This window comes from Petromyzon marinus, chromosome 7, assembly GCF_048934315.1.
Source record: "Petromyzon marinus isolate PM22_M1 ecotype Great Lakes invasive population chromosome 7, UKy_Petmar_22M1.pri1.0, whole genome shotgun sequence".
Lineage (NCBI taxonomy): Eukaryota > Metazoa > Chordata > Hyperoartia > Petromyzontiformes > Petromyzontidae > Petromyzon > Petromyzon marinus.
Window position 1 is genome coordinate 11,804,191 of NC_133673.1, and position 27,026 is coordinate 11,831,216.

Genomic DNA, 27,026 nt, shown 5'->3' on the forward strand with positions numbered 1-27,026 from the left:
ACAACCTAACGTCCACTTTGCAGCAAAGCAAGTTGGATGCGGCGCAGCAGCTCCGTGGGACTCTGTGTAAACGGATTTTGGCGTCGGCCAGCTGCCACGCAGGGGAGCTTACCACTAGAAGCGCGAAGAGGATGACTCCACAGCTCCAAACGTCAGCCTTCCTCCCATCGTATTTCTCTCCCTGGCAGAAGAGCGGAGATGCAGTGAGTGAGCGGGAGGGATGGGCCAAAACTTCGGGCTGCGCTACTTACGGAATACAAAAGTACTGTCTACATTGCTAAACAAAGAGCTCTGCGCTGTTTTAATTAATATTTCTTCAAAGTGTAATCATAGGCATGCGTTCGGTTTCGCGGTGCCGGTGTGATAAGTTAATAAAGATAAGTCTTCCAATGCGAGCAGGAAAGTTTCGGCAGCTTGTGGTGCGGTGTTTTAATTCCCGGCAGCTTTGCTCCATGCTTTCTGTGTGCTCCGTTACATTGTAAGTATGTAACTAGTGTGTCATCACATGGTCAAGTGGACTCACTCGTATGACTTCGGGGCAGGCGTAGTGCGGGGAGCTGTGGAACGAGACACATTAGTCACGTGACAAAAATCCTTGAGGCCTTCCGACATCTGTTCAATGGAAGGTCGCTCCTTCTCCGCTGGCGTTTTCTTGCTTTGAGATTCTCTTTCCCCAGGCGTCTGTGCTGCCAACTCCCTGCCGCCGTTCAAGTGCAAGCCCAAGGCTTTGCTCTTCTCCACCCCCCCCCCCTCCCCCAATCTATGAAGTGATTTCAATCGCACCACACTTAAAAAAACACGTTAAAACTACCTTTTGGACACGTCTCACTACTTTGTGCGGCATCTTGAGCGACAGTTGCATATTGATGCTACGTGAATCGACATTGTGCGATGTCATGATTCGACCACAATGTGCTCACAATTCATTTGCATGCCACGTTTTCAGGTGGCTGTAATGTCAATTTCCGTGTCAGATAGACTTAGTGCTAATGGTCCTTTTTGAATTGCCATCGTGTACCTCTAATGATATTTCAGAATAAAAATTAGACCCTGCCATTGTCATTCTATTTGAGACAATGGGCAGTCATAAAAAAGCACTCCATTAGATGCAAACTACACAGTTGTCACTCGGGGTAGATAGGGAACTCATGGAGAATCAATACAATTGACTATACATACTCGCACTCGCGGTGATTACATGCATTTTTCTCTTCAGTGTCAAGACACAGTTGGGCTTACATATATACTTAAAGCAAAACATCGGCTTCTTGGCCAAAAAAAATGAAGAGCCCTACACAATTTGCATATTCAGCAGTTAAGCAATAAATACACACCATGACAGTGACAGAGGAATACACGAGTGATCCCAATGACCTTTGATACAAAATTTATCGACGTGTAATTCTAATAAGGCACACCAATGCATACATACAGAAATGTTGCGGGTTATCCATCACCCCCTTCCGTACATCTGCATCTGGGCACACACAGGTGCTTGCATGCATATCCATGAACTCACGAACTCCAACACCACACACGCACACACACACGCGTGCTTCGACACACTCGCAAAACATTCCCCCCCCCCCACCATAGCCTATGTAGACTGAGCTTACAATTGCTGTTAGCGAACATGTATTAAAGTTGGCATGATACACGAGCGGTGGTGTGGTCAAACACCAGGTACCCATTTAAGGCAAAGTCAATTTAGGGGAGGTCTAGGAAAAGTTCTGATGACACTTGAAACTCAGGTTAGCCGTGGCTGGGAATCAAGCTCGCGTTGGCTGGGTTTGTTGTAGCACAGTGTGCTAACCACTGTGCCACCGCTCACCACACACGTGCATACATAGACGAAGATCCCCGGCGTAGCCTCAACAGACTGTTGGGGCAAGTGCTCTTAGTGAGCACCTATGAAGGCCGGCACAGTACACAAGGGGGTGGGTGGCGAGCACAACTCCCTGCCGCCTTTGTCTCCCCAGTAGCAATGTTTACACACCAGGTACTCATTTGAGGCTGAGTCGACCTAGGGGAGGCCCAGGACCGGTACAGATAATCATCATTGGTGTCGGTTTTGGCCGTGAGCGGGAATCAAACTCGGGCTTCCGGGTTCATAGCGCAGCGCGCTATCCGCAACAGTACCACTCCCCCCCCTACACGTGCAAACACACACACTCACTCAAGCCTGCACACACTTACCCACAACTGGTCTCCAGAAGGTTGTCCCCAACCTGTAGAGACGCCATGCCAAAATCCGCGATCCGAATGTTGTTCTTCTCATCCAGGAGGAGATTTTCTGGCTTCAAATCACGGTGGCTTCGGAAGGAGCCAATTACGGTGCAGAGTAATTTGGAGGGCGAGTTGGGAGAACCAGACGGAGAGAGACATGCAGAGAAATAGAAACAGACACGTTGGGGGGGGGGGGGGGGGGAGACAGACAGACAAGTAGTTTAGGTGAAGATGAAATAGGACAGCGTTGGTAAATGGTGGAGACAAGGTTCAGGAATTGAGATTGCAATTGGTGCCAGCTGAGCAGCATGCGCACGGCTTATTGTGCTTTGACGGCTTCAAGGATTTCGTCTCCCACGCCGCAGCAGATCTAGTCAGTCATATAACACCCGGTGTGAGTCACCCACGCAATGGGAGGACGCGAACACAACAACCTTTGCCGAGCTCCACCACACATTGCCCAAGTCGTTTCAAAAAAGGGAAAATACATTTCTGATAGGCAATTGTGGAGTTCATCGTGGAATATAAATGCACATCGCGTGTGTTCGCGCACATCTTTTTTCTCTCTCTCTCTCTCTTATTTTTAATATGGACGCAACAACAAAGAACTTGATCAAAAAAATCTAGCAGCTTTATTTTTTGCTGTGTTATTTTGAAGGGAACTTTTAAGATCGTCACGACGAATGTTAACTCCCCGCTGGGATAAACACAGCAAGGGTGCACTGCCTCTGATATACAATGAAAATAAAACGAGCTTTTCCATTTGTTTTTTTTTGCCGTGGAAGCAAAATAAAGGGGGCCAGAATAATAAAAATCCATTGCGAAACAAAGCTTCGTACCAAAATAGGAGTGCAGAGGTGTTAAAAAAAACAACGCGGACAACCCGCATTTGCTCGAGGTGTCGTCTGCCTTTTTGTTTTAATTTGCAGTCAAAAGCTTCCCAAATCACAGCAACATCTCCCTTACACTGTCCCAGCACAGTCCCGATTTGCTACATTTACCGATCATCCATCAGGTCTATGTCGTATGCATACGCCAGGGCAATACAGCGAGAGGGGGAGGCCTAGAAAGAGGCGATTCCAAGTGGTGAGCCAGTTCACTATATGAAGGGACTGTGGAGTGGAGATGGAGATTTCCTGGGACAGGAATGGGAGTAGAGCATGATCAGGAAAAATAAAACTCAAGGGAAATTAAACATTTTTTTTTATTTTACCAGGTAAGGCCCACTGAGCAAAATAGCTTGTTTTCAGAAGCGACAGTCACAAATGGTAGCTCAACGAAGTGGTTTATCGTGTGGAAATATATAGCAGCCAAATACTCTAAACGCACGTTTCTGAATGTGGAGGGAAAAACGGGAGGACACGGAGAAACGTCTACGCGCCCACGGGGAGAACATGCAAACTCCAAAAATACAGGCGTCAGGGTCGGGAAAAGGATCGAACCCACGACCTCCTGTATACCAGGCAAGGGAGTCAACATCTTGCCACCATGCCACCTCTTACCAGGATAAAAAGATGAAGCATGGAAATGTCAATGTACAAAGATTAAAAATGTTAATTTCCATCAGAATTCTTTTGCGAAAATGTCCCGATCCTTCAAACATCAATGATGGGCCCAAATCACCAAGGTGATGTGTTTGAGTCATTTTATCAAGATGTGGCCCCACATTGCCATGTATATAACTGCAGAATACTGGCACATACAGAGGTGGCAGATGGAACCACGGTGGTGACGTAACAAGATACGAAGCTTGAGATGCTTTGCAGGAGTCCCTTGTTCCTACCCCATACCGCATGTGCAGCTCTTTTAGTCAATCCACTGGCAGATGAGGAGGTCGATTTACCGCAGTTTACCACACTGCTCAGTGCGGGGTTGGTAAAGTAGTGGGGGGGGGGGGGGGCACACAGGAATCGGTGCAGATACCAGTAATCGATGATCTAAGCCATGTCAGGGAATCAAACGCAAGTTTCTGGGTTGATAGTGCAATTTGTTAACCATTACACGTACAGTTTGTAAAGCTTAAACAATTACCGTACTCACTGCTGTTGTACAAGAGTTCCGCTGATGCGTTTTTTTAAAACACACAACACTAATGTCTGAAAATGTCTTTGAAACATCATTTACAGCTAAATGTGAAACACTTTAAGAGTCCCCACTCAAATAGTTTTAGATTATCTTCAGAAAAAAATAAACAAGTTGAGTGTAATTGCAACATCGCTTACAGCGTTGCATTTCTTGAACGCGTCACATTTTAATTGGGGTGCAGGCCGTGTCATGTTCAGGATACATTGGGCAAAACCACAGCATTAAGGTTGTACGTTGGGGGGGGAGGGGAAAGACTGAATCGAGGCAATAGAATTGGCATGTTTGTTTATCTCTTTGCTAACGATGAGCATACCTACCTGCCCACGGCATGGAAATGTAAATAAATAAAACACATCAACCCATCTTCTTACCGTTCCCTAAACACATCGATGCATTTGGAATTGCTGTAAATTCAAGTTGGTTTTTTTTGGGGGGTGGGGGGTCGCATGCAGCAATTTTGCTGCTGGGTAGACTGTCATACCCATGCATCTTTGACAATCAGGTGAACAATGGCTGTGTTTGATTGCGTTTGAACTATCCAATATCATTTTAGCGCAGGGATGCCATTAACAACAAGGATAAGCCACCAGGAAAATGGATATAATGCGTGGCATCCAATTTCTACATATTTTGGCAATCTGTAGCCTCAGGTCTCCTGCAAGTGGCAGGGTAGTTTACGAAGCCTTGTTAATTTTGAGTTTCATTTAAGCAATATCCTACCACAGCATTGCCATCTTCTGGCGTTTTATAATTTTATATTACCCAATTTGCAGCAGCTACACATGAGCAATCACTCTTGACAATTATATCATGAGACTAAATAGGTTATTTAGCTTGTTGCCATATCACCGGGGTCAAGAGAACAAGTCAAAACATGCCACAGTCGTGACTAACACAGTTCTTACCAGATTGAAATGGATAACATGCAACATTGTTACCTTGCTTTAATTAAATTTAACACTCGGAGAACTGTTCGTGGAAAAAAGGTTAATATGTAAGCGGAGCTGAGGCAGGAATGTTAATTGTGCATTTGCACATTTTATAAAGTGTAGTGTATAATTACAATGCAAAATACCCACTGTAAATTATTCAGTTACCAACCGCTGTTAATCGCACACTCACACAAAGGGCTCCGTTCTCGTTATACACCTATACACATAGCCCGTGACATTTGTAAAAAAAATACCAAATTCAAATAAGACCCATTTTTACGTTATTGCGGTGTTTGGCGAGGAGTAATTTCTCTCGGCAAGATTAAATTTCACCCAGGACACGTACTTTTTTTGCACTAATTTCGGATTGGTTCGACAGCACTTGGTGAAGGCAAGCATGCCAACATAGAAAGGCGTTATATGAAACCTCATCATGGGAGAGTGGTTTACATTTTTTTTATTCCCTTTGAAACAGTGCAATAGCCCTGCAGATGGGGCATTTCAAGAGACATATAGCTGGGACAACAAAGTAGCCAATCAGTGGCTGTCAGGAGGCACATCCCACGAGTTACACGTGATGTATTAGGCCACTCGCTAATTGCTTTCTAGGCATGTACATTCTCGCCTCGCTCTCGTGGTCACCGCGTTAAGGGGCCGTCCATAAATGACGTCACGCACCTCGGGGAAGGGGGTCAGACATTTGTGATGATGTGTGACGAGGGGGGGGTTGAGAAATGTGACGTCATAGCAAAATGCGCAACTTTAAATACATATAGACAACACGTCCTACTTAATTAAATAGATTTTTTAATAAATGGTTTCTCCTACAACATCAGAGTGCAGCGCCACATTAAATACGCACTACAATGACAATAGTTTAAAGCGATTTGAAGCATGTTTTATTTTCAAAATGGAAATATGGTTGGGGGGGGGGCAGAGCTTTGTGACGTCATATTGAGGGGGGGTCTGACTTTTGTGACGCCGTGTGACGAGGGGGGGGGGGTCAAAATCGTCCAAAATCGCGTGACGTCATTTATGGACGGCCCCTAACATACACACTCCCAAGGTGAGCTACCCACGTGTGCAACACGCGGTGAATGTAACATGCAACATAACTCATAATAAAGGTTTTTGGGTTAGATCGCGTCATTTATAAATGTGTCGTAACCCTCCACCACCCGACACGGCCATCAGCAAAAAAGTGTCACGTTGACAAAAGACAAATAGTTCACTACTTTAGCCCACCGGTGTGTTGAAGAGTGAATCCACAACATTTACACTTTGAATACGACGTTTCGCTGATAATTACATCCAGCATCATCGGGCAATTCGCCAGAATGGTAAAGCCCTCACTTGCTCTCAGTCTTAAATAGAGCAGCAGGGTGACGTCATCATTTAACTCATTTCAGGTGCAGTGATTTGAGGCAGAGGGGGGGTATTGTAATTATATAATCGATTGGTAATCAGTCAATGGTTATGATTAGTAATGAGTTGTAGATTAGTAATTAGTTGTAATGTGTGTTATTGTGATTATATGCTACATTAGTAATCCGTTAATTAATATGTGTTTCCCCTATAAGGAATTATAATATGTATTATTTAATAATACGCTTCCAAGCCACACTAAGCCTATAGCTATCAGAACGATTAAAGTTATTTCTGTTTCTCTCAATTTCAATGGATTCTCTAATTAGTCTTTGCTAGTAATAATTAGTTTTACACAACACTTCAACGTTATCAAAATCAATTGAGTGTCCTTGTTGACAAGCATGTTCTGCCACTGCCGACAGTTGTGTTTGAGATAATTTAATATTTCTTTGGTGTTCTTTTAGTCTTATGCTGATGTTACGTCCCGTCTGTCCAATATAGCATCTGCCACATAAACAATTAATCCGATATACACCTTCTGTTGATCATTTAGGTAATTCGTATTTAGTGCAAGATACTAGTTTTTGAATGTTGTGTACTGTACCAAATCCTACTGTAATGTTTTGCTTTTCCAAAACACGGGCTAATTTGTCAGTTACTCCTGAGATATATGGAATTTTAATTGTTTTAAGAATCTGATCGCTTTCAGCAGTGTTGCTTTGCGATCGTGATTTGGCATTCAGTGCTCTGTTAATTTGAGTATTATTGTAGCCATACTGTCGTAATGCTTCTTTAACGTGTTTGATCTCTCTCGCTAGACTTTCACCATCTGACACTGTTTTAGCCCGATGTATGAGCGTCTTGATAAGAGAGGATTTCTGAGCTGGATGATGATGCGAATCTGCATTCAGATAGGCATCAGTGTGCATTTGCTTTCTGTAAACGATGTGTGTTATTTTACCGTTTATGCCATGTCCAAGCACAATATCTAGGAACGGAAGTGTGTTGTTCACCTCCATTTCCATGGTGAACTGGATGGCCGGGTTTTGTGTATTGAGATGATTTAGAAAATCATTAAGTGTATCTTTTCCATGTGGCCAGACAACCAAAGTGTCATCCACATATCTAAACCAAAAAGATGGGTTTAATGTGCTCGAGGCAAGTGCTCTTATTTCAAAGTTTTCCATGTACAGATTTGCTATAGCAGGAGATAAAGGAGAGCCCATTGCTGCTCCTTACTTTTGTTTAAAGAAATCCCCTCTCCATAAGAAGTAAGTGTTATTTAAACAATGGTCAGCAAGTTTCGGAACATCTTTTGGTAAACCTGTATTCTTTACTAGTGTATCAAGTAATGTAAGCGATTCGTTCACTGGAACCTTAGTGAATAGAGAAATCACATCAAAACTTACCAGAATATCATTAGGATTAAGTTTGATATCTTTAATCACATTCACAAGATGTTCTGAATTTCTTATGAATGAAGATGTCCTACCGATGTCGTATTCAAACTGTAAATGTTGTGGATTCACTCTTCAACACACCGGTAGGCTAAAGTAGTGAACTAATTGTCTTTTGTCAACGTGACACTTTTTTGCTGATTGGCCGTGTCGGGTGGTGGAGGGTTACGACACATTTATAAATAACGCGATCTAACCCAAAAACCTTTATTATGAATAATATTGGTCGCGAAAGCCTACGTGTTAAACATGCAACGTAACATTTAAAAATACAAACAGTAATGATGTAATATATGCATATACTGTACATGACTCTTGCAACTTCCAGTTACGTTTCTTTATATATGTGTGCTGTTTGCATATCAGTTCCTTAAAGTAACTTATACAACAATAATGAAGATTTCAATGAGTTTCTTACATATAGTATTAAATTGCAGATTAATGGTCAAACGGAACGGAGCGTAATTTTTGTGCTTATCAATTTCAAAACGCGGTAGCATATTTCACGACGCTGCGGCTAGTTACGCCCTTATCTTCATAACCTTGGAAATGACAATTGTCTATTTTTTCACGAACGTAATAAAGGCATACAATTCACCGCAAGTCATCATAATAATTACCGTAACTCCTCCCGAGCATACAAGGGCGCCACAAGGCCGTGACCAATCGCCGGCGATAAAAAAAAAAAACCCATCGGCAAACGTGGAGAGAGAGGTTACCGCGCCTGTTGGAATTGTGCCGCTCGTTGCGCCGGGATGTGTGTTTCACGGCACAAGAGAGATCCGCCCAGAATACACACGAGCAGTGGAGGAGGCAAGTGAGTAATGGCTTTTCCCTGTCAGCCTCCATCCATCAGTCTCCCACTGATGGGCCGCTGTCTGCGTCATCTACCATCAAACCGCTGATTGCTCGTCATCAATCACAGGCCCGCCAGGTTCAGCTTTCAACCTCAGGACCGTATTTCACTTTTCTGGGAAAGCACAGAAAGGAATGGGGGGCGGGGGGGGGGGGGTGGTTGAGGCAATTTGGATTGCTCTCGGTCTGGAGTGGCGAGGGTGTTCCGTTTTGCCGAAAAGCGACTGATAAAGCAAATGCTTATTTTGTCTTCGCGCCGCTGCCGTTATCTCATTCCCACCCCTCCTCGTGTCTCCTGCCTTTGTCCGCTGCCGCATTATAAAGTCGAAAATAGGTGAGCATCATTCTGATAGGGTCTGAATGAAGGTTGGGCCAAGGGGACCTCCGCCTATGAGTGGGCCGTCATAAAAATATATATATCTCGGCGCTCGGTGTCAGGTGCATTTCATCGCACACGGCACAACCACACCCCCCCCACCCCCAGTCAATCCAGGCACTGCTCATCAGCTGCCAAATTAGCGGGACGTGCTGCCGGGTCCTTGGAGATTATTCCACTGGGCAGAGAGAGGAAAAAGCAAGACGAGGAATATTACAGTTGGGCGGGGGGGGGGGAGGAGAGGGGGACAGGGGTGAATTTGGAGGGACAAGCTAGAGCGACGGCTGGCCGAGGATGTTGAGGTCACGGAATCGCTACGCCCGCTGGCTATCATTACACAATGTCTGCGTGTGGCCAGGCGATGCCGCCAAGCCAGCAGTGTGCTCCCCCAGCTGTTTGCATCGTGCCGGCTTCATTGAGGGCTCTGAGAGGTGCACCCCCCCCCCCCCCACCCCCTGCAATCACTCACGCAGAAACCCCGCTAGCTGCCGGCTCAACCTTGCACCCGTCCGATCGGCGGTCGACCCATTTTCCCCTGATTGGCACTTGCACGGATAGCTTACGCCTGCCCAGCCCTGCAGGCTCCGGGGGGCGATTGGCAGCGCCACGACCACGTCGCGCCTGAAGGCAAAGCGGCTCGCCGCTCGTGCCGGCTTCACCGGCCCGAGCGAGAAGGATGGAAAAAAATCTGAAGGATTAACGAAATGACCTCGTGTCGCCGTCTCCTCATTCATACACTTTGCCACGTGGTGATGTTATTAAAAGCGGCAACCGAAGATTGTCAGGGCATGTGCCGTCTGCCACTCGGGGCGTGCGAGGGGCTTGTCGAGGCGAAGGTTGTGAGACAGTGGCCGGGGGTCCAGGGGACTGCTCTGAAGGCCTGCCAATGAAGAAGACTCCCAATTTCCTGGTGATAAAATAAAATAAACAGTTGAACGTTGTGTATCATTTCCAAAGTGTCCTCAGGCCACAGAGCGCGCAGATGTATGTTGCACGTATCACTTGATGGCATTTCATAAGAATCCTTCGGTGTGTGGAACCATTAACAATGAAAACGTTAATATAAAGCTCCGGGCTTGCGATAATGCATAGTTATTCATTTATCGCGCACCTCAACGGTGGCCCATCCCCTATTTTTCCAAACAATATCCATTAAATTATTTCAGGTTTCACATACCGTGCTGATGCTGGAGCTATAAAAGCCAGAACGAATGGCTAGATCGAAATTTATTATTCTGATTTGCGTATCGCAATTGAAATGATTTCTGTGGCTGCGTGTGCGCGAGTGGATGTTCCTCATTTCACAAGCAGAAGAAACCCCGGATTTTTTAAATGTACAGAAATAATTTACATTTATAGACACACTGCGCTTTTACACGCTGCGTATTTCATGCCAAGCGTTATACAATGACATGAAAATAAAAATAAGAATCTAGACGTGTCCATTGCTCATATCCACTTTGAAAGCGGTTCACGCACGTTACTTTAGTCTCCTATCGTACTATGCAAGGGTAGTCGAAACCGTTTGAGATTAGTGGTGCTAAATATAAATATATCCACGGACATTGTTTGTTTACATAAAAAATTTTTATCCCCATTTATAGTGACTCACCTTATTATTATTCGTCAATCCACTGCTGGATGAAGGGCACAAGATCTCGTGTTAGTCGTGAAGGGTGTTTGACCTTACTTCACCAAGCTGGTAAGCGTGGGTTGGTAAAGGAAAGACCAGCACTGGTTTGGATATCGCTTGCCAATGATCTTAGCCATGTCCGGGAATTTAACTTAGGTTGCCGGTTTCATAGCATAGTGCACGAACAATTGCAACACAACAACCCCACCACCACCACCACCACCCTATTATGATAGCATCTTAAAATAATATAGCAATCGCAGCTTCAAATTTAGCCGAATATTACGGATTATCATGCAGGGTCTTGTTCTCAAAACCTTCTGATTGCCCTCCACTGCACATACTCGTGCAGCACCCACACAGAATGTGCAGCAATCGTACCGTACGTGTAGATGTTTCAAGCATCGATGCAAGATCCAGACGCGCCACTTTGGCGTTTGAGCGCGATCGTGTCAGTATGACAAGTGTGCCATTAAAGGCAAATCTGGAACCAATTTGTGCATCACCCGGAGAACACAGCCGCGGAGGGCGGCACGCATCGCACGTCCAATACAGGGCGGCAAAATGTATTTGACGCTGCGCTACATGGATTTCCCGTTACGCGGCGTGGCTGTCTGCGCAGGCGGGCCCCTACGCCGGGCTCAATGGAGGGCAATATCGGACTGTCAATTTCACTTTGTGGCCATGCGCTAAACGCACACGGGGTGCCGTCGCCAGAGCCACGCTTTCCCCCGCGATCTGCGGCACGGCGTGGGTGCAAATCGCGGCATGCGTCCCCGTTGCAGGAGTCCAGCGGCCGGGTGTGGGAAGATGCACTTCCCAGGACACTGGATTACAAGAATGATGGATGATCTGTTGGACTCGACTCTAGATAGAGAAAAAAGGTCCTGCATCTATAAACATTGTCTTCCCACTGTCCTCCCTTCACAGACAATGACAAAGTTCCCCCTATCTAGCCTCCATAGGAGGTGAGGGCAAGCAAGTGCGGTTAGCAAGCACCTATGAAGGCCATGATGATGAACCACACCTTGGCCAACTTTCGGCTGTCCAGTGCTGATGTTTACATACCACACCAGCAATTCGTTTAAGGCTAAGTCGATATAAAGGAGGCCCAGTACCAGTTCAGATATTACCCACTGATGTTAGCCCTGGTGGGGAATCAATGGCGGGCTGCGGGTTCGTAGTTTAGTGGGCCAATCACTATGCCACCGTTTCTCCTCCATTAGCATGCACACACACACACACACGTACGCAAATCTGTGAGTCACTCTTATAGCCAACAGCCTTTCAGCACCCCTTAATATTTGCCACGGGACTTTGAGTCACGGCCACATGAAGCTGGCGGCAGTATACCGCCACCACTGTCCATGTGGCCGATTCATAAATTGTAGCAGTGGGAGATGTCACTGATAGATTGCCGAGCAACATTGCCTGGGGGTCGGACAAATCGACATTGCATTCCACAAGGGGAGTGGCTATGCTGAAATCGGCACGCACACAAGCCCGGACGCAGCGATGCATACACACATGCAGACAAACAGCAATCGCTGAATATGCAACGGTGGTGCATCATCATTGTCGTCGTCGTTATCGTCGTTGTCGTTATCAGCCGCGGTGGAAAAAAAGCTGTACAGCTGATTGGATTCCTCCAGTATGAAATAAATATTCTGATGATTCAAACTTGTTACAAACACCTGCAAGGTGATCCATTGGTGCCGACACCGACTCCTCTAATAGATGTAAACAAAAAATCCTCCGTTTTAGATGTAAAAACTAGATGCGTGTGCAAAGATGTGCAGGCAAAATAAATGTGTGCACACACGTTTGCACGCAACCATACCCGCGCACACACCCCAAACGCCGATTTGTTTGCAGCCTACGGCCGACAAGCTACTGCACGCACAAACGCGCACACATCCAATATCCGCAGATGGTGTTGACAAAGGTGATTGGTCAGAGGTAAGGGAGGTCTTTGCGGGAAAATGATTTGCTCCAGGAGTTCATGGATTTTGCGCTGAAAATGTTGGAATGGGGTCAGCATTTTGGAACCAGCCGGTGATCACGACCGCCAGTATGACGACAGTGAAGGAGTGCTGCTGTGAAATGCAATGATTTCATTTGCGCAATTCATAATTCTATCACGTGAAGCCTATTCCATGTTCATTTTTGAATTATATATATGCGCTATACAATTTCTGGAGAGGGTGGTGGTGCTGTGGTTAGTGGGGAGCGATAGTGTAGCGGTTAGCGCCTGCGCGACAAACCTGGCGCCCCGAGTTTGATTCCCGCTCACGCTCAAAATCATTGACGATTATCTGAACCGGTTCTGGGCCTCCCCTAGGTCGAATCAGCCTCAAATGAGTACCTGCTGTGGTGTGTAAATATTGCTACTGGGAAGACAAAGGCGGCAGGGAGTTGTGCTGGCCACCCACCCCCTCGTGTGCAGTTCTGGCCTTTATAGGTGCTCGCTGACAGCGCTTGCTCTAACAGTCTGTTACAGGCTATATAGGGGATCTTTGCTGTGGTTAGTACACTGCGCTGTGCACCCCACCCCCTGGTCTCGATTCCCAGCAGAGGTTAACATCGGTGGTGATTGACATGAGAATCGTTTCTGGGCGTCCCCCTTCACCAACTGGCGTTAACCAGTCTGATGGAGAATGGCCAAAACAACTTTCATGAACGAAATGTTATGGCGAGGCCTTCATCTGGCAGTGGATGGACAAAGGGCTATAAAAGTATTATTCATATTTTACACTGTATTGGTGTATTCAAAACACAACTTACGATTGGGCACCAGAAATTGTCTGCTCCCCGTTATTGGTTAACACATTTCTAATTTGGTTTTGAGAAAAGTCGAACTAAAATTATAAATCACGAATGGACCTCGAGGGCAATGGGTATAAACCCACCACGGTACTAACACTCACAACTCAAGAGTCGCGTGCCAATTTCCAGCAAATAATTTCAAAGCTCATTATGTACAGGGTATCTTGCAATGTTGACTTAGCCTTCACTTTCCTGTCACCCTTTGAAAAATACGCGCCAGGCCATTAAGGCAAGTGCGCAAATCCACCAAAAAATTAATCAGAGGGATAATTAGATTACTAACGGTGGAAATTAAACACGGTGACATTGGGATTAAGCGGGAAACGTCAGGACTGAGCACACACAACAAACACGGCGCTCTGTCCATTAGCCTTACTGTTGAAGAATAGAACAAATGCCACCCCCCTGGAATGCCCTAGCCCTCATTACCATAAACCATATATCTACAGCATAAATTTGTATACATTACCACATGTGAAGCCCTGGGGCAGAATGCGTGTGGTTCGTCAAGATCTGACACACGAACACAATCAAAAAGACTATGCTGCTGTACTTATGGCTATGCGGGTGAATATGGAAGAGGTAATGGATGTTTAAAATGCTAGTGCTCGTGTAAAATTTACTTTTGGTGGCAAAGCATTACGTCTGTGAACGCACGTAGAATGCAAAACTATTTTTTTTAGTCCGCTGATCACAGTTCACGCTGGTCAACATAGAGAGAGAGAGATCCAATTTGGAAATTTAGTTTTACTATATCATGGGAATGTCCCCTAAATAAAGGGCGATCTCTTAACGCTCGAGGCATGCAAGCAACTATGTGCCCCTTAATTCCAATTCTGCGACGCCTAAATTGGAGCCACTTATCATTTCTTAATAACATTGCGGCACATTAGATAGTCAGCTGCATGAAGCTCATAACCAGATGAGATTGTAAGTACCCACGTAAAATTGTTAATTAAGTCAATTGTTCTTTCGTGGGATAATGCTTTAAATTAGAGCGGGTATTTTTTTAAGTTCTGAAATTAATGTCACATATTACATTCTTGGAATTTTATTAAAAAATAATAAACTAATAAAGGCCCAGCTACGTTGAATGATTTCCCTCAGCCGCTCGGGTCTTTTTGTTTGTTTCCCTTGTGCTATAAACCCAAAGGCGGCCCAACTGGAAGAGGTCGGATTTCTCTGCTCATCGGTTCATCAAGGTTCAACCAGTACGGGGGCAACGTGTCTCAGGCAAGGCAAATCGGGCCACATTCACTCGTGCGGTGCGTACAAAGTCCTTATTAAACTGACCATCGTGTACCGGCGGCTTGGCCAAATGAGCCAGCCTGGAGAGAAGGACGCATATCTCCCAAAGATATCAACAGCAGAGCGTTTAAAGTGGACGAGCTGCACCGCACGCAGGCTCACAAATGAGGAGGCAACAATCAAACACGCGCGGCGGGATTTAGTTTACGCGCCGGTGGCAGCGTGTTCACCTCCAGGGACAAAGGTTCACCGATTTTCGCGTCAGTCTCTGGGCTCCCCTGATGTTGTGGTTGTGGTCGCGATGGCATCAATAGGCACCGCCCTCGCAGGGGAGAGCTGAATATCTCGGGGAGAGCTGAATATCGCGTGCAAAGCGAAATACCCCCCATCGCCCCGCCCTCCACCAAAGATGATCTCCCCATGTAAAGGGCATGGCCAAAGCAACTGTTGCCAACAGTACCTAAACACTTTCTCCTCCGCCGGTGAAGGTGAGACTTGACCGCAGGGTTCACGTCAAGCAGGTACGTAGCGGGCGAGTGAAGTGATGTTTCGATTTATTAAGTTAAATAGACTCCAAGGCTCATGCTAAACGCATCGAATCGTTTGTGTATGAATTAATTACAATTGATGCGAGTTTTTATGCAAATTATCTTCTCTAGCCCTCATATTTTGGCTAATGGCATAAAACATTGCACAATCAAGACATAGAAAAACGAGAACCGACATAAATGAGATTGTAAAAAAGAGACAAAATAATTGTTGCATAGATTTGTGACTAAATAATGACAATCAAATCGACTAATTCCTAACCATATATGACTCAATGTGATATCCCTCAGTGCATTCACCTCCAACAGATTACAGATCAAATTAAATACATTTATAAATGGGTTTTGCTGCTTGCAATGCAACATGGTAGTGAGATGTTAACTACCTCGCCTGGTATACAGAAAGAAAGTCGTGGTTTCAATTATAACCCTCACGCCTGTTGTATATTTGGAGTTTGCATTTTCTCCCCGTGGTCGTTTGCATTTTTCAGCGGGTCCTCCGGTTATTCCCTTCCACATTTAGAAACACGCGTTTTAGAGTATTTGGCTGATATCAATGTCCACGTGATAAGCCCACTTCATTGAGATATCATTTGTAGGCAGGTCGCTTCTGAAAAAGAGCTAAGTAGCTCTGTGGGCCTTATTTGATGAAGTAAAAATAGTTAATAGTCAATAGTTATATTCTTGGTTCTTTCGGTAACGTCACTTATAAGGGAAATAATAAAATAATACAGATAAAACAATAAAATTCTCACGACGTTTCGATTGCAACACAAGCAATCATCATCAGGTGTGAAAACCACAGCAAAGAAAATTTGAAAAAAGTGGCGTTTTTTTCTTAACGTTAGCACCACGGACAGCGACTGGCGGTTGTTCAGACGGACGAGTCCATCTATGGTCGGAACGGAGGAGGGGGGAGATAGAAAGAGAATGGAATGCGGTCTGAAAGTCACCGCATTTTATTTGTATTATTTTAATATTTCCCTTGTACGTGACCTTACCGAAAGAACCAAGAATATGAATCCCTGCAGTCACGAAAGCTTTAAATCGAAAGTCAATAGTCAGTGAATGCTGCAACTCTGTCAAATTATTCCATGCAGGATTCCAGCAAAAACTATGGATGGAATCGTTCATCCTTTCGGCGATTCCATGAATTGTCGGAATTCGGGGTTAAGACTCGACGAAACAATCGATGATATATATTTGTACATGTTTGTGGTGAATGGTAGCTCCTCCGGTGGCTGCAGGGGTAATGCGAGCCTGTGACGAACAGAATATGTGAACCCCAAAAAAACCCCCACAGATTTCTATAAACCCAATTCAAGACAAAGATCATGCGCTTATTATTAGTTGAGACGAATCGATTAATCTATGCATTGTTCCACCCCTCGTGGATACATTACAAGTTATTTATTGGTAGCCGTTTTTAAAGCAATGGGGACTCAAAGTTAACCGCACATCATTTGAGCTTTCTTCAGCACAAAGAGGGCGCACACTCACCGATAGCAATCAAACGCAATGCCAACGTAAACTGCCCCCCCCCCCCCCACCTCCCGAAAATAGCAATTCCTCGCCTGTGTAATCAAGACGTGGGCTACAGCAACCGACTGGGTGGCTGTCAGGCAACGAGGATGTTGAAAATGCCACATGCTAATGAAGGTTATTAATCTAGGGATGTCATAATCACGAGGCCCCTCCCATGCCACACTCCCCTCGCCCATGCCCCCCCCTCCCCCTGGTCAAGAGCATCCAACTACCGGAACCAGTTAAGCGTAGCGGCTGGCGTTATTTAATTAACAGTTATTTATATTACTACGAGTGCAGGTTTACGCTCATTTCACCCTTTCCCACCCCTCCCCCCTGCTGTAAGCAGCCGTAATCTGCGACCATAAACGTGATTAAAACGTGCAGGGTTCCCCACAAAAAACGCGATAGCGTAGTAATAACAACAACACAACAATGACAATATTGCTGGATGCGTAATTGTTAGCGAAGGCGACGGGCTTGCGTTGAATTAACATTGCCCATCGTAATGAAAAGTAAATGCTTTTTGTTCCGTATGACAACGCGAGACGAGGCCAGAGGGAGCCAGATGAGGTCTTCAGAGCGCTCACCGCACTCGTCGTTAGCACTGCCGCGATACACAAGGATGTACACAGTTGGTCCCTCGATTTACGAAAGGGACGCGTTCTTTAAAAAAAAAAAACGCACGTGGAAATGAAATTTTCGTAAATATGAATGGCTTTTTCCATTCATTTAATACCAAAGATTCGGGCTTGTCATTCCAACTCTACTCCTAACCTAAAAATTCCCACCTATATCACTTTTCACAATACGAAAAATAACATGAGTATTAAAACGACTGAATCACACTTTTTTTTTTTACAAAAATAATTCACCTTTTCAGCGAACTCACCAAAAGATCTGCACGTTGTAATGACCGGACGGGTGATGTGGAGGTGTCGCTGTTGCCCTGTGGGGGATACGGGGACACTGCCGCAGATGGATGACGCAGCCTGCCGGGTGCTTCTTCTTTGATCTTATGGCAAGTGCGCCGTAAGTGAAATTTCGTTCATGCGGAAATTCGATTTCGTTCATCGAAAATTCCCCCTCCCCCACCAATATATCAATTATGTTCACGTGACATTTCGTAAACCGAACTTTTGAAAATTGAGGGAGAGCGGTATAGTTTCGCTGGCATTGTTGGCAGTGACCCCCCCCCCCCACTTCTCCTTCTCCAGGGCGAAGAGAACAGAGCGGTATGAAGATGACATTATTTTATCGCCGGAGATTGCACATTAAAACATTTAAAACATGAGCCAGTTTGTATTTTTTTTTTTATTAACAGTTGCATTTATTTCAGTTACACTACCATATTTCCCCAATAAGGAATGTTAACAATTAGTAACGCAAATCTTTGAAAACATCGGGTGGAATTTTTAGGCTTACTCGGCACACAGTCGACAATGAAGGGTCAATACGAGCTTGTGTTTTGATGTCAGCATGAATAGGAGGACATCATTTTATATCTGTCCAGGCAAAGGACTAAGCTAAACTGACCTTTGTTTTGCAGAAGTAAGTGTCACATGTTTTTATATGCACCATAAACGATGTCAATTAACCTTTACCCACTGCAGCTGACATTCAAAGAGCAAGAAGTAGATCGTTTTTTTATTCCTTTCACACTAAACTATAAAGTGTTTGGAAAATTAGCAATTTAATTCAATATATATAGTCCATAATATAGTTTTTTTTTGGGTTACATCGGGTAAATATAAATGTGTCATTTAACCCGCCACCACCAGACAGCCAGATTTGGCTGTCACCTGATGAAGCTAGTTGTAATTAACTGGCAAAACGTCGTACTCAGATTGTAAATGTTATGAATTTTCTCTCCAACACACCGGTGTACTGTACTAGTGACGAATTGGCCACGTTCTGTTTACGTAACAAACCTTACTAATTGGCTGTGTCGGGTGGTGGCGGATTTAACGACATTTATATTTACGCGATATAACACACAAAAAAACCTATATTTTGGATGATATTGGTGGTGAAAGCTTACGAGTTAAACTGATATATACAGGCTTGCAAGCATCCTGACAAATTACAATATTCTTTGACTTTCGTTTTTACTTTTCATATTTCAATTTGACTTTGCCTAGAAGACTATTCGCATTAAACAAATACATCAATTTGAGAAACAGTATTAATGTTGTTGGTTGGCATTGAAAGTAAATTATTCCCAATTTCTTCACCGAAGACAAAATCATGATTGCGGGGCCAATAAGATAACCGATGCTGAATTTAAAATTTGTCGTGTCATTTTTTGCATTTATTTGCTAAACAAATTAAGATAAATGTTGGAGGGATGCTACTAGAAAACACATCGGTAATTAAAAGCAGATTGTGATAATTGTGATGAAATGAAATAAGCAAGAGAAGGTCAGAGTGTACTTTGGAAAACCTGAACTTGGAAACGAAAATCAACATTGGAATGTGCGTAAAGGAGAAAGTTTTCAATCAGTGCACATTAACTGCTATTACTTATGGATCGATTGCAATCGGAAAATGACAAAGAAAATGGAACAAAAGCCGAAAAGCTCAAAATTCGGTATGGAGAGGTGCACACTTGAAATTTTACCGAGACAAAGTCAGAATCTTTTTTTTTTAAGACTGGAGGAATCCGGGTGAGCTATGAAGCTCTTTTTTTTTTTAAAGATGTCCAGTAGTCACAGATGTCCAGTAGCAAAAAAAATCGCAGTAGGTCAATGTCCAGTAGACAGAAAAATGAACCGTACGGACCCGAGAACACAAATTAAGAACATCCCCGTTGGCACATCGCCGCCAGAAGGGATGTTGTCCAGTGGTCGAGACTCACGATTGAATGGCAGCTAAAGGAGGATAAACACCACATGGGGGAGAATGATGAATGAGATCCGCTCACGTGCAAGACCTAGATGGTTGGTTGTTACATCGCCACGAGACCATGAAGGATAACGACGACTTGGGGAGGCCTTTATCCAGTCGTGGATGATCACGGTTGGAAAACGTGGTTAATAATGGTCTTGTACAAAGGTTATGGGTTGTATTGCCATAATTCACCATTCACCAGACCTGGCGGCGTTGATTGTTATTGTATCATTATTTATAAGTGCCAATCGTGTACATATATAGGCGTTTCTGTTTGTCTATTTATTCTTTCCCAGCGTGAAATGTTTTCAATTAAATAAAATAAAAACGAAAGCGCTCTTTGAACTAACACAATGGTTCATGAAAGAGAGAGCGACAAGTGCATATAAAATAAAACCCATTACAAAATGTGAATGCTGCTAGAGAATTCTGCAATGCCGTGTGCATGTTAAAACCCACAAACTCGTACTTGAAGGTCACTCAAGTCAAGACTCATAGCTTCACACTCTCAAACACATGTCAAAATAAACCAACATCTGCTGTCCAACTGAAGAGAGCAAAGGCAAAGATAAAATGAAATAAGACGCAATATCAGAGGAAGGTTTCTGTGAAGGTGAGCTCCAAATCTGAAGGCGGATTTACTTCACTATCAGCCCTGGTGAGAATTCAGAAGCCTCTCAGCCAATACAGCACCAAGATAAGTAGTCCATGAGCCCAGACCAGATATTTCACTTTTCGGCACCACCTGAAGGTGGCATTAATGTAGTGTTTCAAATTTCTTTGTGTGGCCAATCATAGTTAATTATGCGATAACCATTTGAAATGAGTGGGTTATCAAGTAATTCCCTCTCATTAACTGTATAGATGAATAAGTATTACGAGCGATGGTGGTACCAATTTCTGCTCTGGCCCATGCACTATAAGGCACACAACACCAAGGCCAATCCACGTGAAGCATGGATCCCGGTGGCGAGATAGCGACCTATTTAATTAAGATATGACTTTAAAAAAACAAAGAAAGCACCTAATCCAACTTTAGGAACATAAAAAAGTTCGTTTCCCCCAAATAAAATGTAAGCATATTTTTGTCAAAGCTGTGCCTAATACTTGCTATCACATGTGGTTTGGAAACAGTCATTAAAAAAATGAACAAATACTCAAAAGAGCACAAATAACCACAGACAGATGATTGCTTAGAATTACACTGAGGGGCAGAAAGAGATTCAGAGAACATCTGCATGTTAAAGTTTTAAGTCAAACTGTTAAGAAAAGTAGGTGGACCTGGACAAGACATGTCACTGGAAGGGATGATGGCCGATGTCTAAAAATAATGGCGGTGTGGCAGCCACGTGTCGTGACGGGTACTGCAAGATCCAACCGCGTCCGTCTGGTGAACGCTGAGCTGCATTGGCTTCCGGTTGCTGATTTAATGCATTGTAAGGTCGCACGCATCACACACAAAGTGCTTGCCACAAATGAACCACAATACCTTGCTGATCTCGTCAAGGAGCACAAACCATCACACGAACTCTGGCCATCCTTGCAGCAGATTTTGGCTAACCATCGAACAAAGACGGTCACTGCATCGCCGTGCTTTTAGATGCACCTCCGCGGACGTCTCTGCAATGCTCTTCCTTCCGATATTAGGAAGCTACTGGACCTATGCACTTTTAAATCTCAATGAAAACTCATTTCTTTAGAACTGCTTTTTCGTGTTTAGTTCGTTGTCCTTTCCTCACACCTCCGATGAGCACAATTGGCTATGAAGGGTGCGAAAGAAGTTCAACATAAACACACATATCCTAGGGATGGAACGTGTCCGAGTGGACATCCAATGAGGAGTTGCAGCGACGACTGAAATCAGCTCTATGCATTGCGAAAGCTTGGCGAGGCCTTAATCCGGCAGTTAATTAATCATCGCCGACGACGAAGATAAACATTCGAGCATAAAATAAAAGCAGGCCTCGGCCACTAAATTAATTCCGTTTTCAAATTCTCAGGTCTTTATTTATTCATCCCCCACCGGCAGGCGCTGGCCACCCTCTGGGAGCAGTTGATGCGTGGGACAGCCGCGGCTGCCACGTCCGGAATAGCGCCGCCCCTCCCCTGCTGCTTTGTGCTGGCTACTGTGGCACCTGATGCCAGGGCCAACGTCTAAAATGCCCAGGGCCCGTCGCCTCACCACGCACGTTTCGGACTTTCTCGCACCACATTGTGCCAACGATGATGCGGGCCGTTCAATTTCGCACGCGCGGCGAGATTTTTCGCTGCCGCCTGACTATCGCCGACTCTTGTTTCACTGACCCCCCCCCCCCACCACTCACCGCATGTTAATTCATCAACATTGGTGTGCTTCGGGATAAGCTTGGAACACCCATCATGCCGTGATGATTAAATCAAAGAAAGGAGCAAATAAATCACACTCATTTAGTCCATACATAAAACACACGTTTTTTTTTCTCTCTACTGTACGCATTATACAAATCAAAATAACCACGCGGCATTGCAGAATATTCATGAAACATACAATATAATTATAATGGATGGTTTTAAAAAGCAGTGCATGAATGCATTGCAACTGCAGAATGTTTTTTCCCCGCCGAATTGCTGCAAATCCCCTCAAAAAGTGACAGATCGTGTGTTTTTATAATTTTACGGCACACGCTCACGGATATATCACGGTCTAAAATAAGACATCAAAACCCCCTTCCCGCGTATGAACTGTACAAGGAGCTTCCTTTGTCGGTGGACAATGAGCAGATGCGGAGAAGAGAGTGTAAAAAAAAAGGGGAGCCAATTAATGTCGCTGAGGCAATGCCATGGCCAGGGACAATTAAGTGGAATGCATTTCTCTCGTCTTCCATTACGGAGTCATTTTTACAGACTGTCGCACTTCACGCAAGCCGATTCAGCTAATTCCTCCTAAACGAGGCCTGCAGCTTTTTAATTTCATCTCCAAACCTGCTTTATCCCTCAAGAGTAATTGGAACTCATAAGCAAACCCACAATTCATTTTGGGGGAAAAAAATATATATCCAAAATCGCCACATGGCAGGTTTTTTTTTTTTAGTAAACGATACCTGTAAAGCGTGACACTTGCTATTTGATATTTAATCTCTAATAGATTGCTTTTGTTGAAAAATATAAATCACGTGATAATTGCACATTGTATGATAGCGTAGCTTGGTAATTCGCTGAGTGCTCTAACCATTTCAGAGGGGATTTCCAATTCAATTACTTCTAATGGATTTTTCTAAATCCGCGCCATAAAGTGCACAAAGCCAGTATAGGCATATTTACGGTGGTGGAGGGAGGGCTGCGTTCACTAAATCAGCCGACAGACACAAATAACTGAATTGGAGGTGGGAGGGCCAGTGCCTACAATTAGAACAAAAACAACACCGCCAATACAAATGGGTTCCCAGGCAGAATGGCAGAGATGGATTGCAAGGTTCAACGTTACCCGCCACCCCGACCGTGCCAAGCGACAACCAACCCCCTCCCCACCGCCCCACCCCAACAGCTATGACCCTGCAGCAACCGCAGGCAATTCCCATCGGCATGAATATTCAACGGAGGGCTGCGCGAGCAGCAAGCCGCCGATACCGCGCACTTATCGCACGGCTGCAGACTTGCCGGAAGTCATTTCCAGGCCACCTTCTTTTAATAAAAAAAACGGCCACACTGCTCTGTTATCCTGCACCCTTTCCTGCCCAGCTACACACACCGCTTGAATACTCAACTATATTTGCTGAAAATCCATTCTGCTTCATTTTAAAATATGGACCATCAATACACAGAAATTATTATATGTATATTTACATATTGCCAAAAAAGGCCTAAACATAAATGAAAAAGCATAGAAACGAAATATATATGATATTTAATCAATGGTAAATTATTCATTAATATATTCATTCAGAATTCGAAATTATCACGGACCACAGCAGTCGCACATTATTTGTATATATAAACGTAGAATAAGTCAAAACCCCAAAAGGAAATCTACCAAAAATGCTTGAAAATGTTGTTCATTAAAAATGATTTTGCATCAACATTTCACCAACCTGCACTGGTCAGCATGGTGAAGTATGGTCAAAACAATCCCCACGACTTACAAAACATGGGGAAGTGTTAATCCTTCAGTGAATATAACAAAGGCCCGTATACGATTGTCATGATCAATATATAAATTTACAATCGAAATGTAATATATGCGTGCTTGAGAATAACCAAGCACTCAGTATCTGAGAATAATAAATATATAACCGTACAATAAACTGTGCATTCTGGCTCAAAATGAGAAGGAAAAAAACGCAGCGTCAAGGTAAGGGGTTAAAATGCGGCACATAATTAAATAATTTTTGAACATAAATTGAAATCTGTTGTGGCCTCCAGAGAGAGCACGATTTGGCTCACCATATGGAGTGACTGTGGCAAAAGTCCAGCGCAGAGATGATCTGGCGGAGGAACTTGCGCGCCTCCTTGGGGGTGAGTCGTCCTTTCTTCACCAAGTAGTCAAACAGTTCTCCTCCTGACACGTGCTCCAGCACCAGGTACCTGGGACAGATCGCGCCGACACGGACAGCAGCAGCAGCAGTAAGCAGGGGGCAGCTCGCCAGCAGCTCAGCCAGGTGACCGCACACTGCTGAGAAGGCCTACAACGACACTCTACCCCTACCGAGGGGGTCGAGCAGTAGCACGTTTTTGTTAGCACCCTATGATATTAGCGTGAGATGGCCATAGTTTCGACGGGGCTCAATGGCTCACATCGCTCACGATTATCTGAACCAAGTATGCACTCTTGCCCCCCCCCCCTTTGTTAAATTGCAATGACCAGGGCGATGAAGTATGGTTAAAAAACCCTATGACCATTATGGAATGGGGAGACCTTCGTCCATTTGGTGGAGTGCATATTGCTAGAAATGTAAATGTTTAACCATACTAAGCTCCAATATGCTGACTGGGATAAGTAGGCAAAATGAACACAATTCATGTGGGCCTTTCATATTCGTTATGCGAGCACAAAATATGCTCACGCACTGCTGTGGGTGAAGAAAACTGTTCAGTTGCTTGCACCGTAGGACATGCAGGCTACTCATGCGTGCAGAGATCAAAGCACTCATCAAAGCCATTTATGTAGGTGGGGGGAGGGGGGGGAGGTGATGGAAGAAACTTAACGAGATTAATGCTTCCTTAATGCACGTGCAGATCATTAACAACGAATATTTAACAGAAGCGTATACCCGGTCATCTAATTCAAATGAGGTTTAAATGATTTTCTAATTGGGAGAGACCAAAGGCAGATGGCAAAATGGAGTTTTAGGGGAAACTAATTCCCCGCCATCAGCCAAGCAAACCTTGAAAGGTATAGATGGAACGAAAGGGTGTGGACGACTTGGCAGACTGATTTGGGTAGTGAAATCTAAGCCAATCATCGCAAGAGAATGGATAAATAATGTAATGTATCATCCTTCCTATTATTCGTGGACAAAATGTGCACAGTCAATGATTCGTGAATGTGTCGTGCCAAATGTCACGTGTATTTATTTTGACCCCATCTGCTGCACCTTCCGTTCAGCAAACATGAAATTCAGGACACGATGCAGCGTTGTGGCGTTGCCGCCGCGTGCTGATTTATTCAGCTGTGATGTCTTGAATTAAAACCAATGCAAAGATGGACATAAATAAGCAAACAATTTGTTCACACTGCGATACACACGTTTAATCCCATCAGGTAAAAAAAGAGTATATAATGTAATTTAAGAGCCTCACTAAGTATCAAGGCACAAGACTATTTCTCAGGAGTGTCCTGCACTGGGATGTTTGACAAAATCCTTTTTAAATAGGTTCTGCAAGTGGAAGGAAACCAGATTACCCATAGGAAACGCTTGCATATGAAGGAATGAGCATGTACACGTCTGCATAGAGGGGTTCACGAGCCCACTTTGCGGTACTGCCGTCTCCTGCCCACCGGCTGAGGAAGTTTCCTAAATCTGCATGATCCACCAACCCTTGTCTCCAAAGGACTGGATTGGAAGAGTGTGACACCATGCCGGGCCAAATAAGTCCCACTGAACTATGTAGCTCTTTTTCAGAAGCGATCTGATCACACATTCTAGCTCAACGGAGTGGCTTATCACGTGGAAATGTATTGCAGCCAGATACTCTTGAACGCATGTTTATTCTAAATGTGCAGGGTAACACCAGAGAGCCTAGAGAAAAATCCAAGCGACCACGGGGAGAACATGCAAACTACAAATATACAGGCGTCAGAGTTGGGATCGAACCCACGACTTCCTGCACACCAGGTGAGGTAGTTGACATCTCGCCACCGTGGCCACCGAATGTAAGCGGCGATGCAACAAGAGAGCTGTGTGGAGCCTGGTGGGTGGAGACTTGCAGTGATGCATGAGATACACAAATAAGTGTGACGAAACAGCAAGGTCGACATTGCCTCTAACCAAGGCAAGGTTACAAAAACTAAACCAATATGTTTTTTGTTTGTTACTTATGTAATGACAGTAGAGACAACTTATGGTGCGAGTGGACACGTGGCCACGGGAGGTAATGACAGGGGAGTCAGCTTGCAGTGCGAGTGGACTGGTGGCCACGGGAGGTAATGACAGGGGAGTCAGCTTGCAGTGCGAGTGGACTCGTGGCTACGGGAGGTAATGACAGGGGAGTCAGCTTGCAGTGCGAGTGGACTCGTGGCTACGGGAGGTAATGACAGGGGAGTCAGCCTGCAGTGCGAATGGACTAGTGGCCACGGGAGGTAATGACAGGGGAGTCAGCCTGCAGTACTAAGGGACTGGTGGATACGGGAATGACCGAGAATTGGAGCGTGGCCAGGTGATGTAAGAGGACGGTGGAGTCTGCTGGTAGAGTGAGCGGTCTAGAACCAGCGAGAAGGTTCGGGAATGGGGGCGTGGCTTTGGACCGTATATAAGGGAGATGCGCAGGAGACTCGGGGCTGTTGCAGTGGGGGCCTCCACTTGTACGAGTGTGAGCACATGGCTCCTTAATAAAGAAACCATCTCAAGACAAGTGTGCCCAAGT

General features: G+C 44.7%; 1 protein-coding gene across 5 annotated transcripts in view; it reads right to left on the reverse strand.

The window, feature by feature from the left end:
* The window catches only part of LOC116939983 (serine/threonine-protein kinase BRSK2-like), a 183,615-nt gene that overhangs the window by 41,684 nt on the left and 114,905 nt on the right, over window positions 1-27,026 (reverse strand). For 4 of the 5 annotated variants that reach the window (XM_032949130.2, XM_032949129.2, XM_076065389.1 and 1 more), the window contains exons 4-7: window positions 24,387-24,527; window positions 2,197-2,313; window positions 524-557; window positions 113-181 (exon numbers count right to left, since the gene is read on the reverse strand). In XM_032949130.2, coding sequence (XP_032805021.1) covers window positions 113-181; window positions 524-557; window positions 2,197-2,313; window positions 24,387-24,527 — 361 coding nt within the window. Of the gene's footprint in view, window positions 1-112; window positions 182-523; window positions 558-2,196; window positions 2,314-24,386; window positions 24,528-25,010; window positions 26,479-27,026 lie in introns of those variants that run through there. The other variant, XM_076065390.1, reaches the window with a different exon arrangement.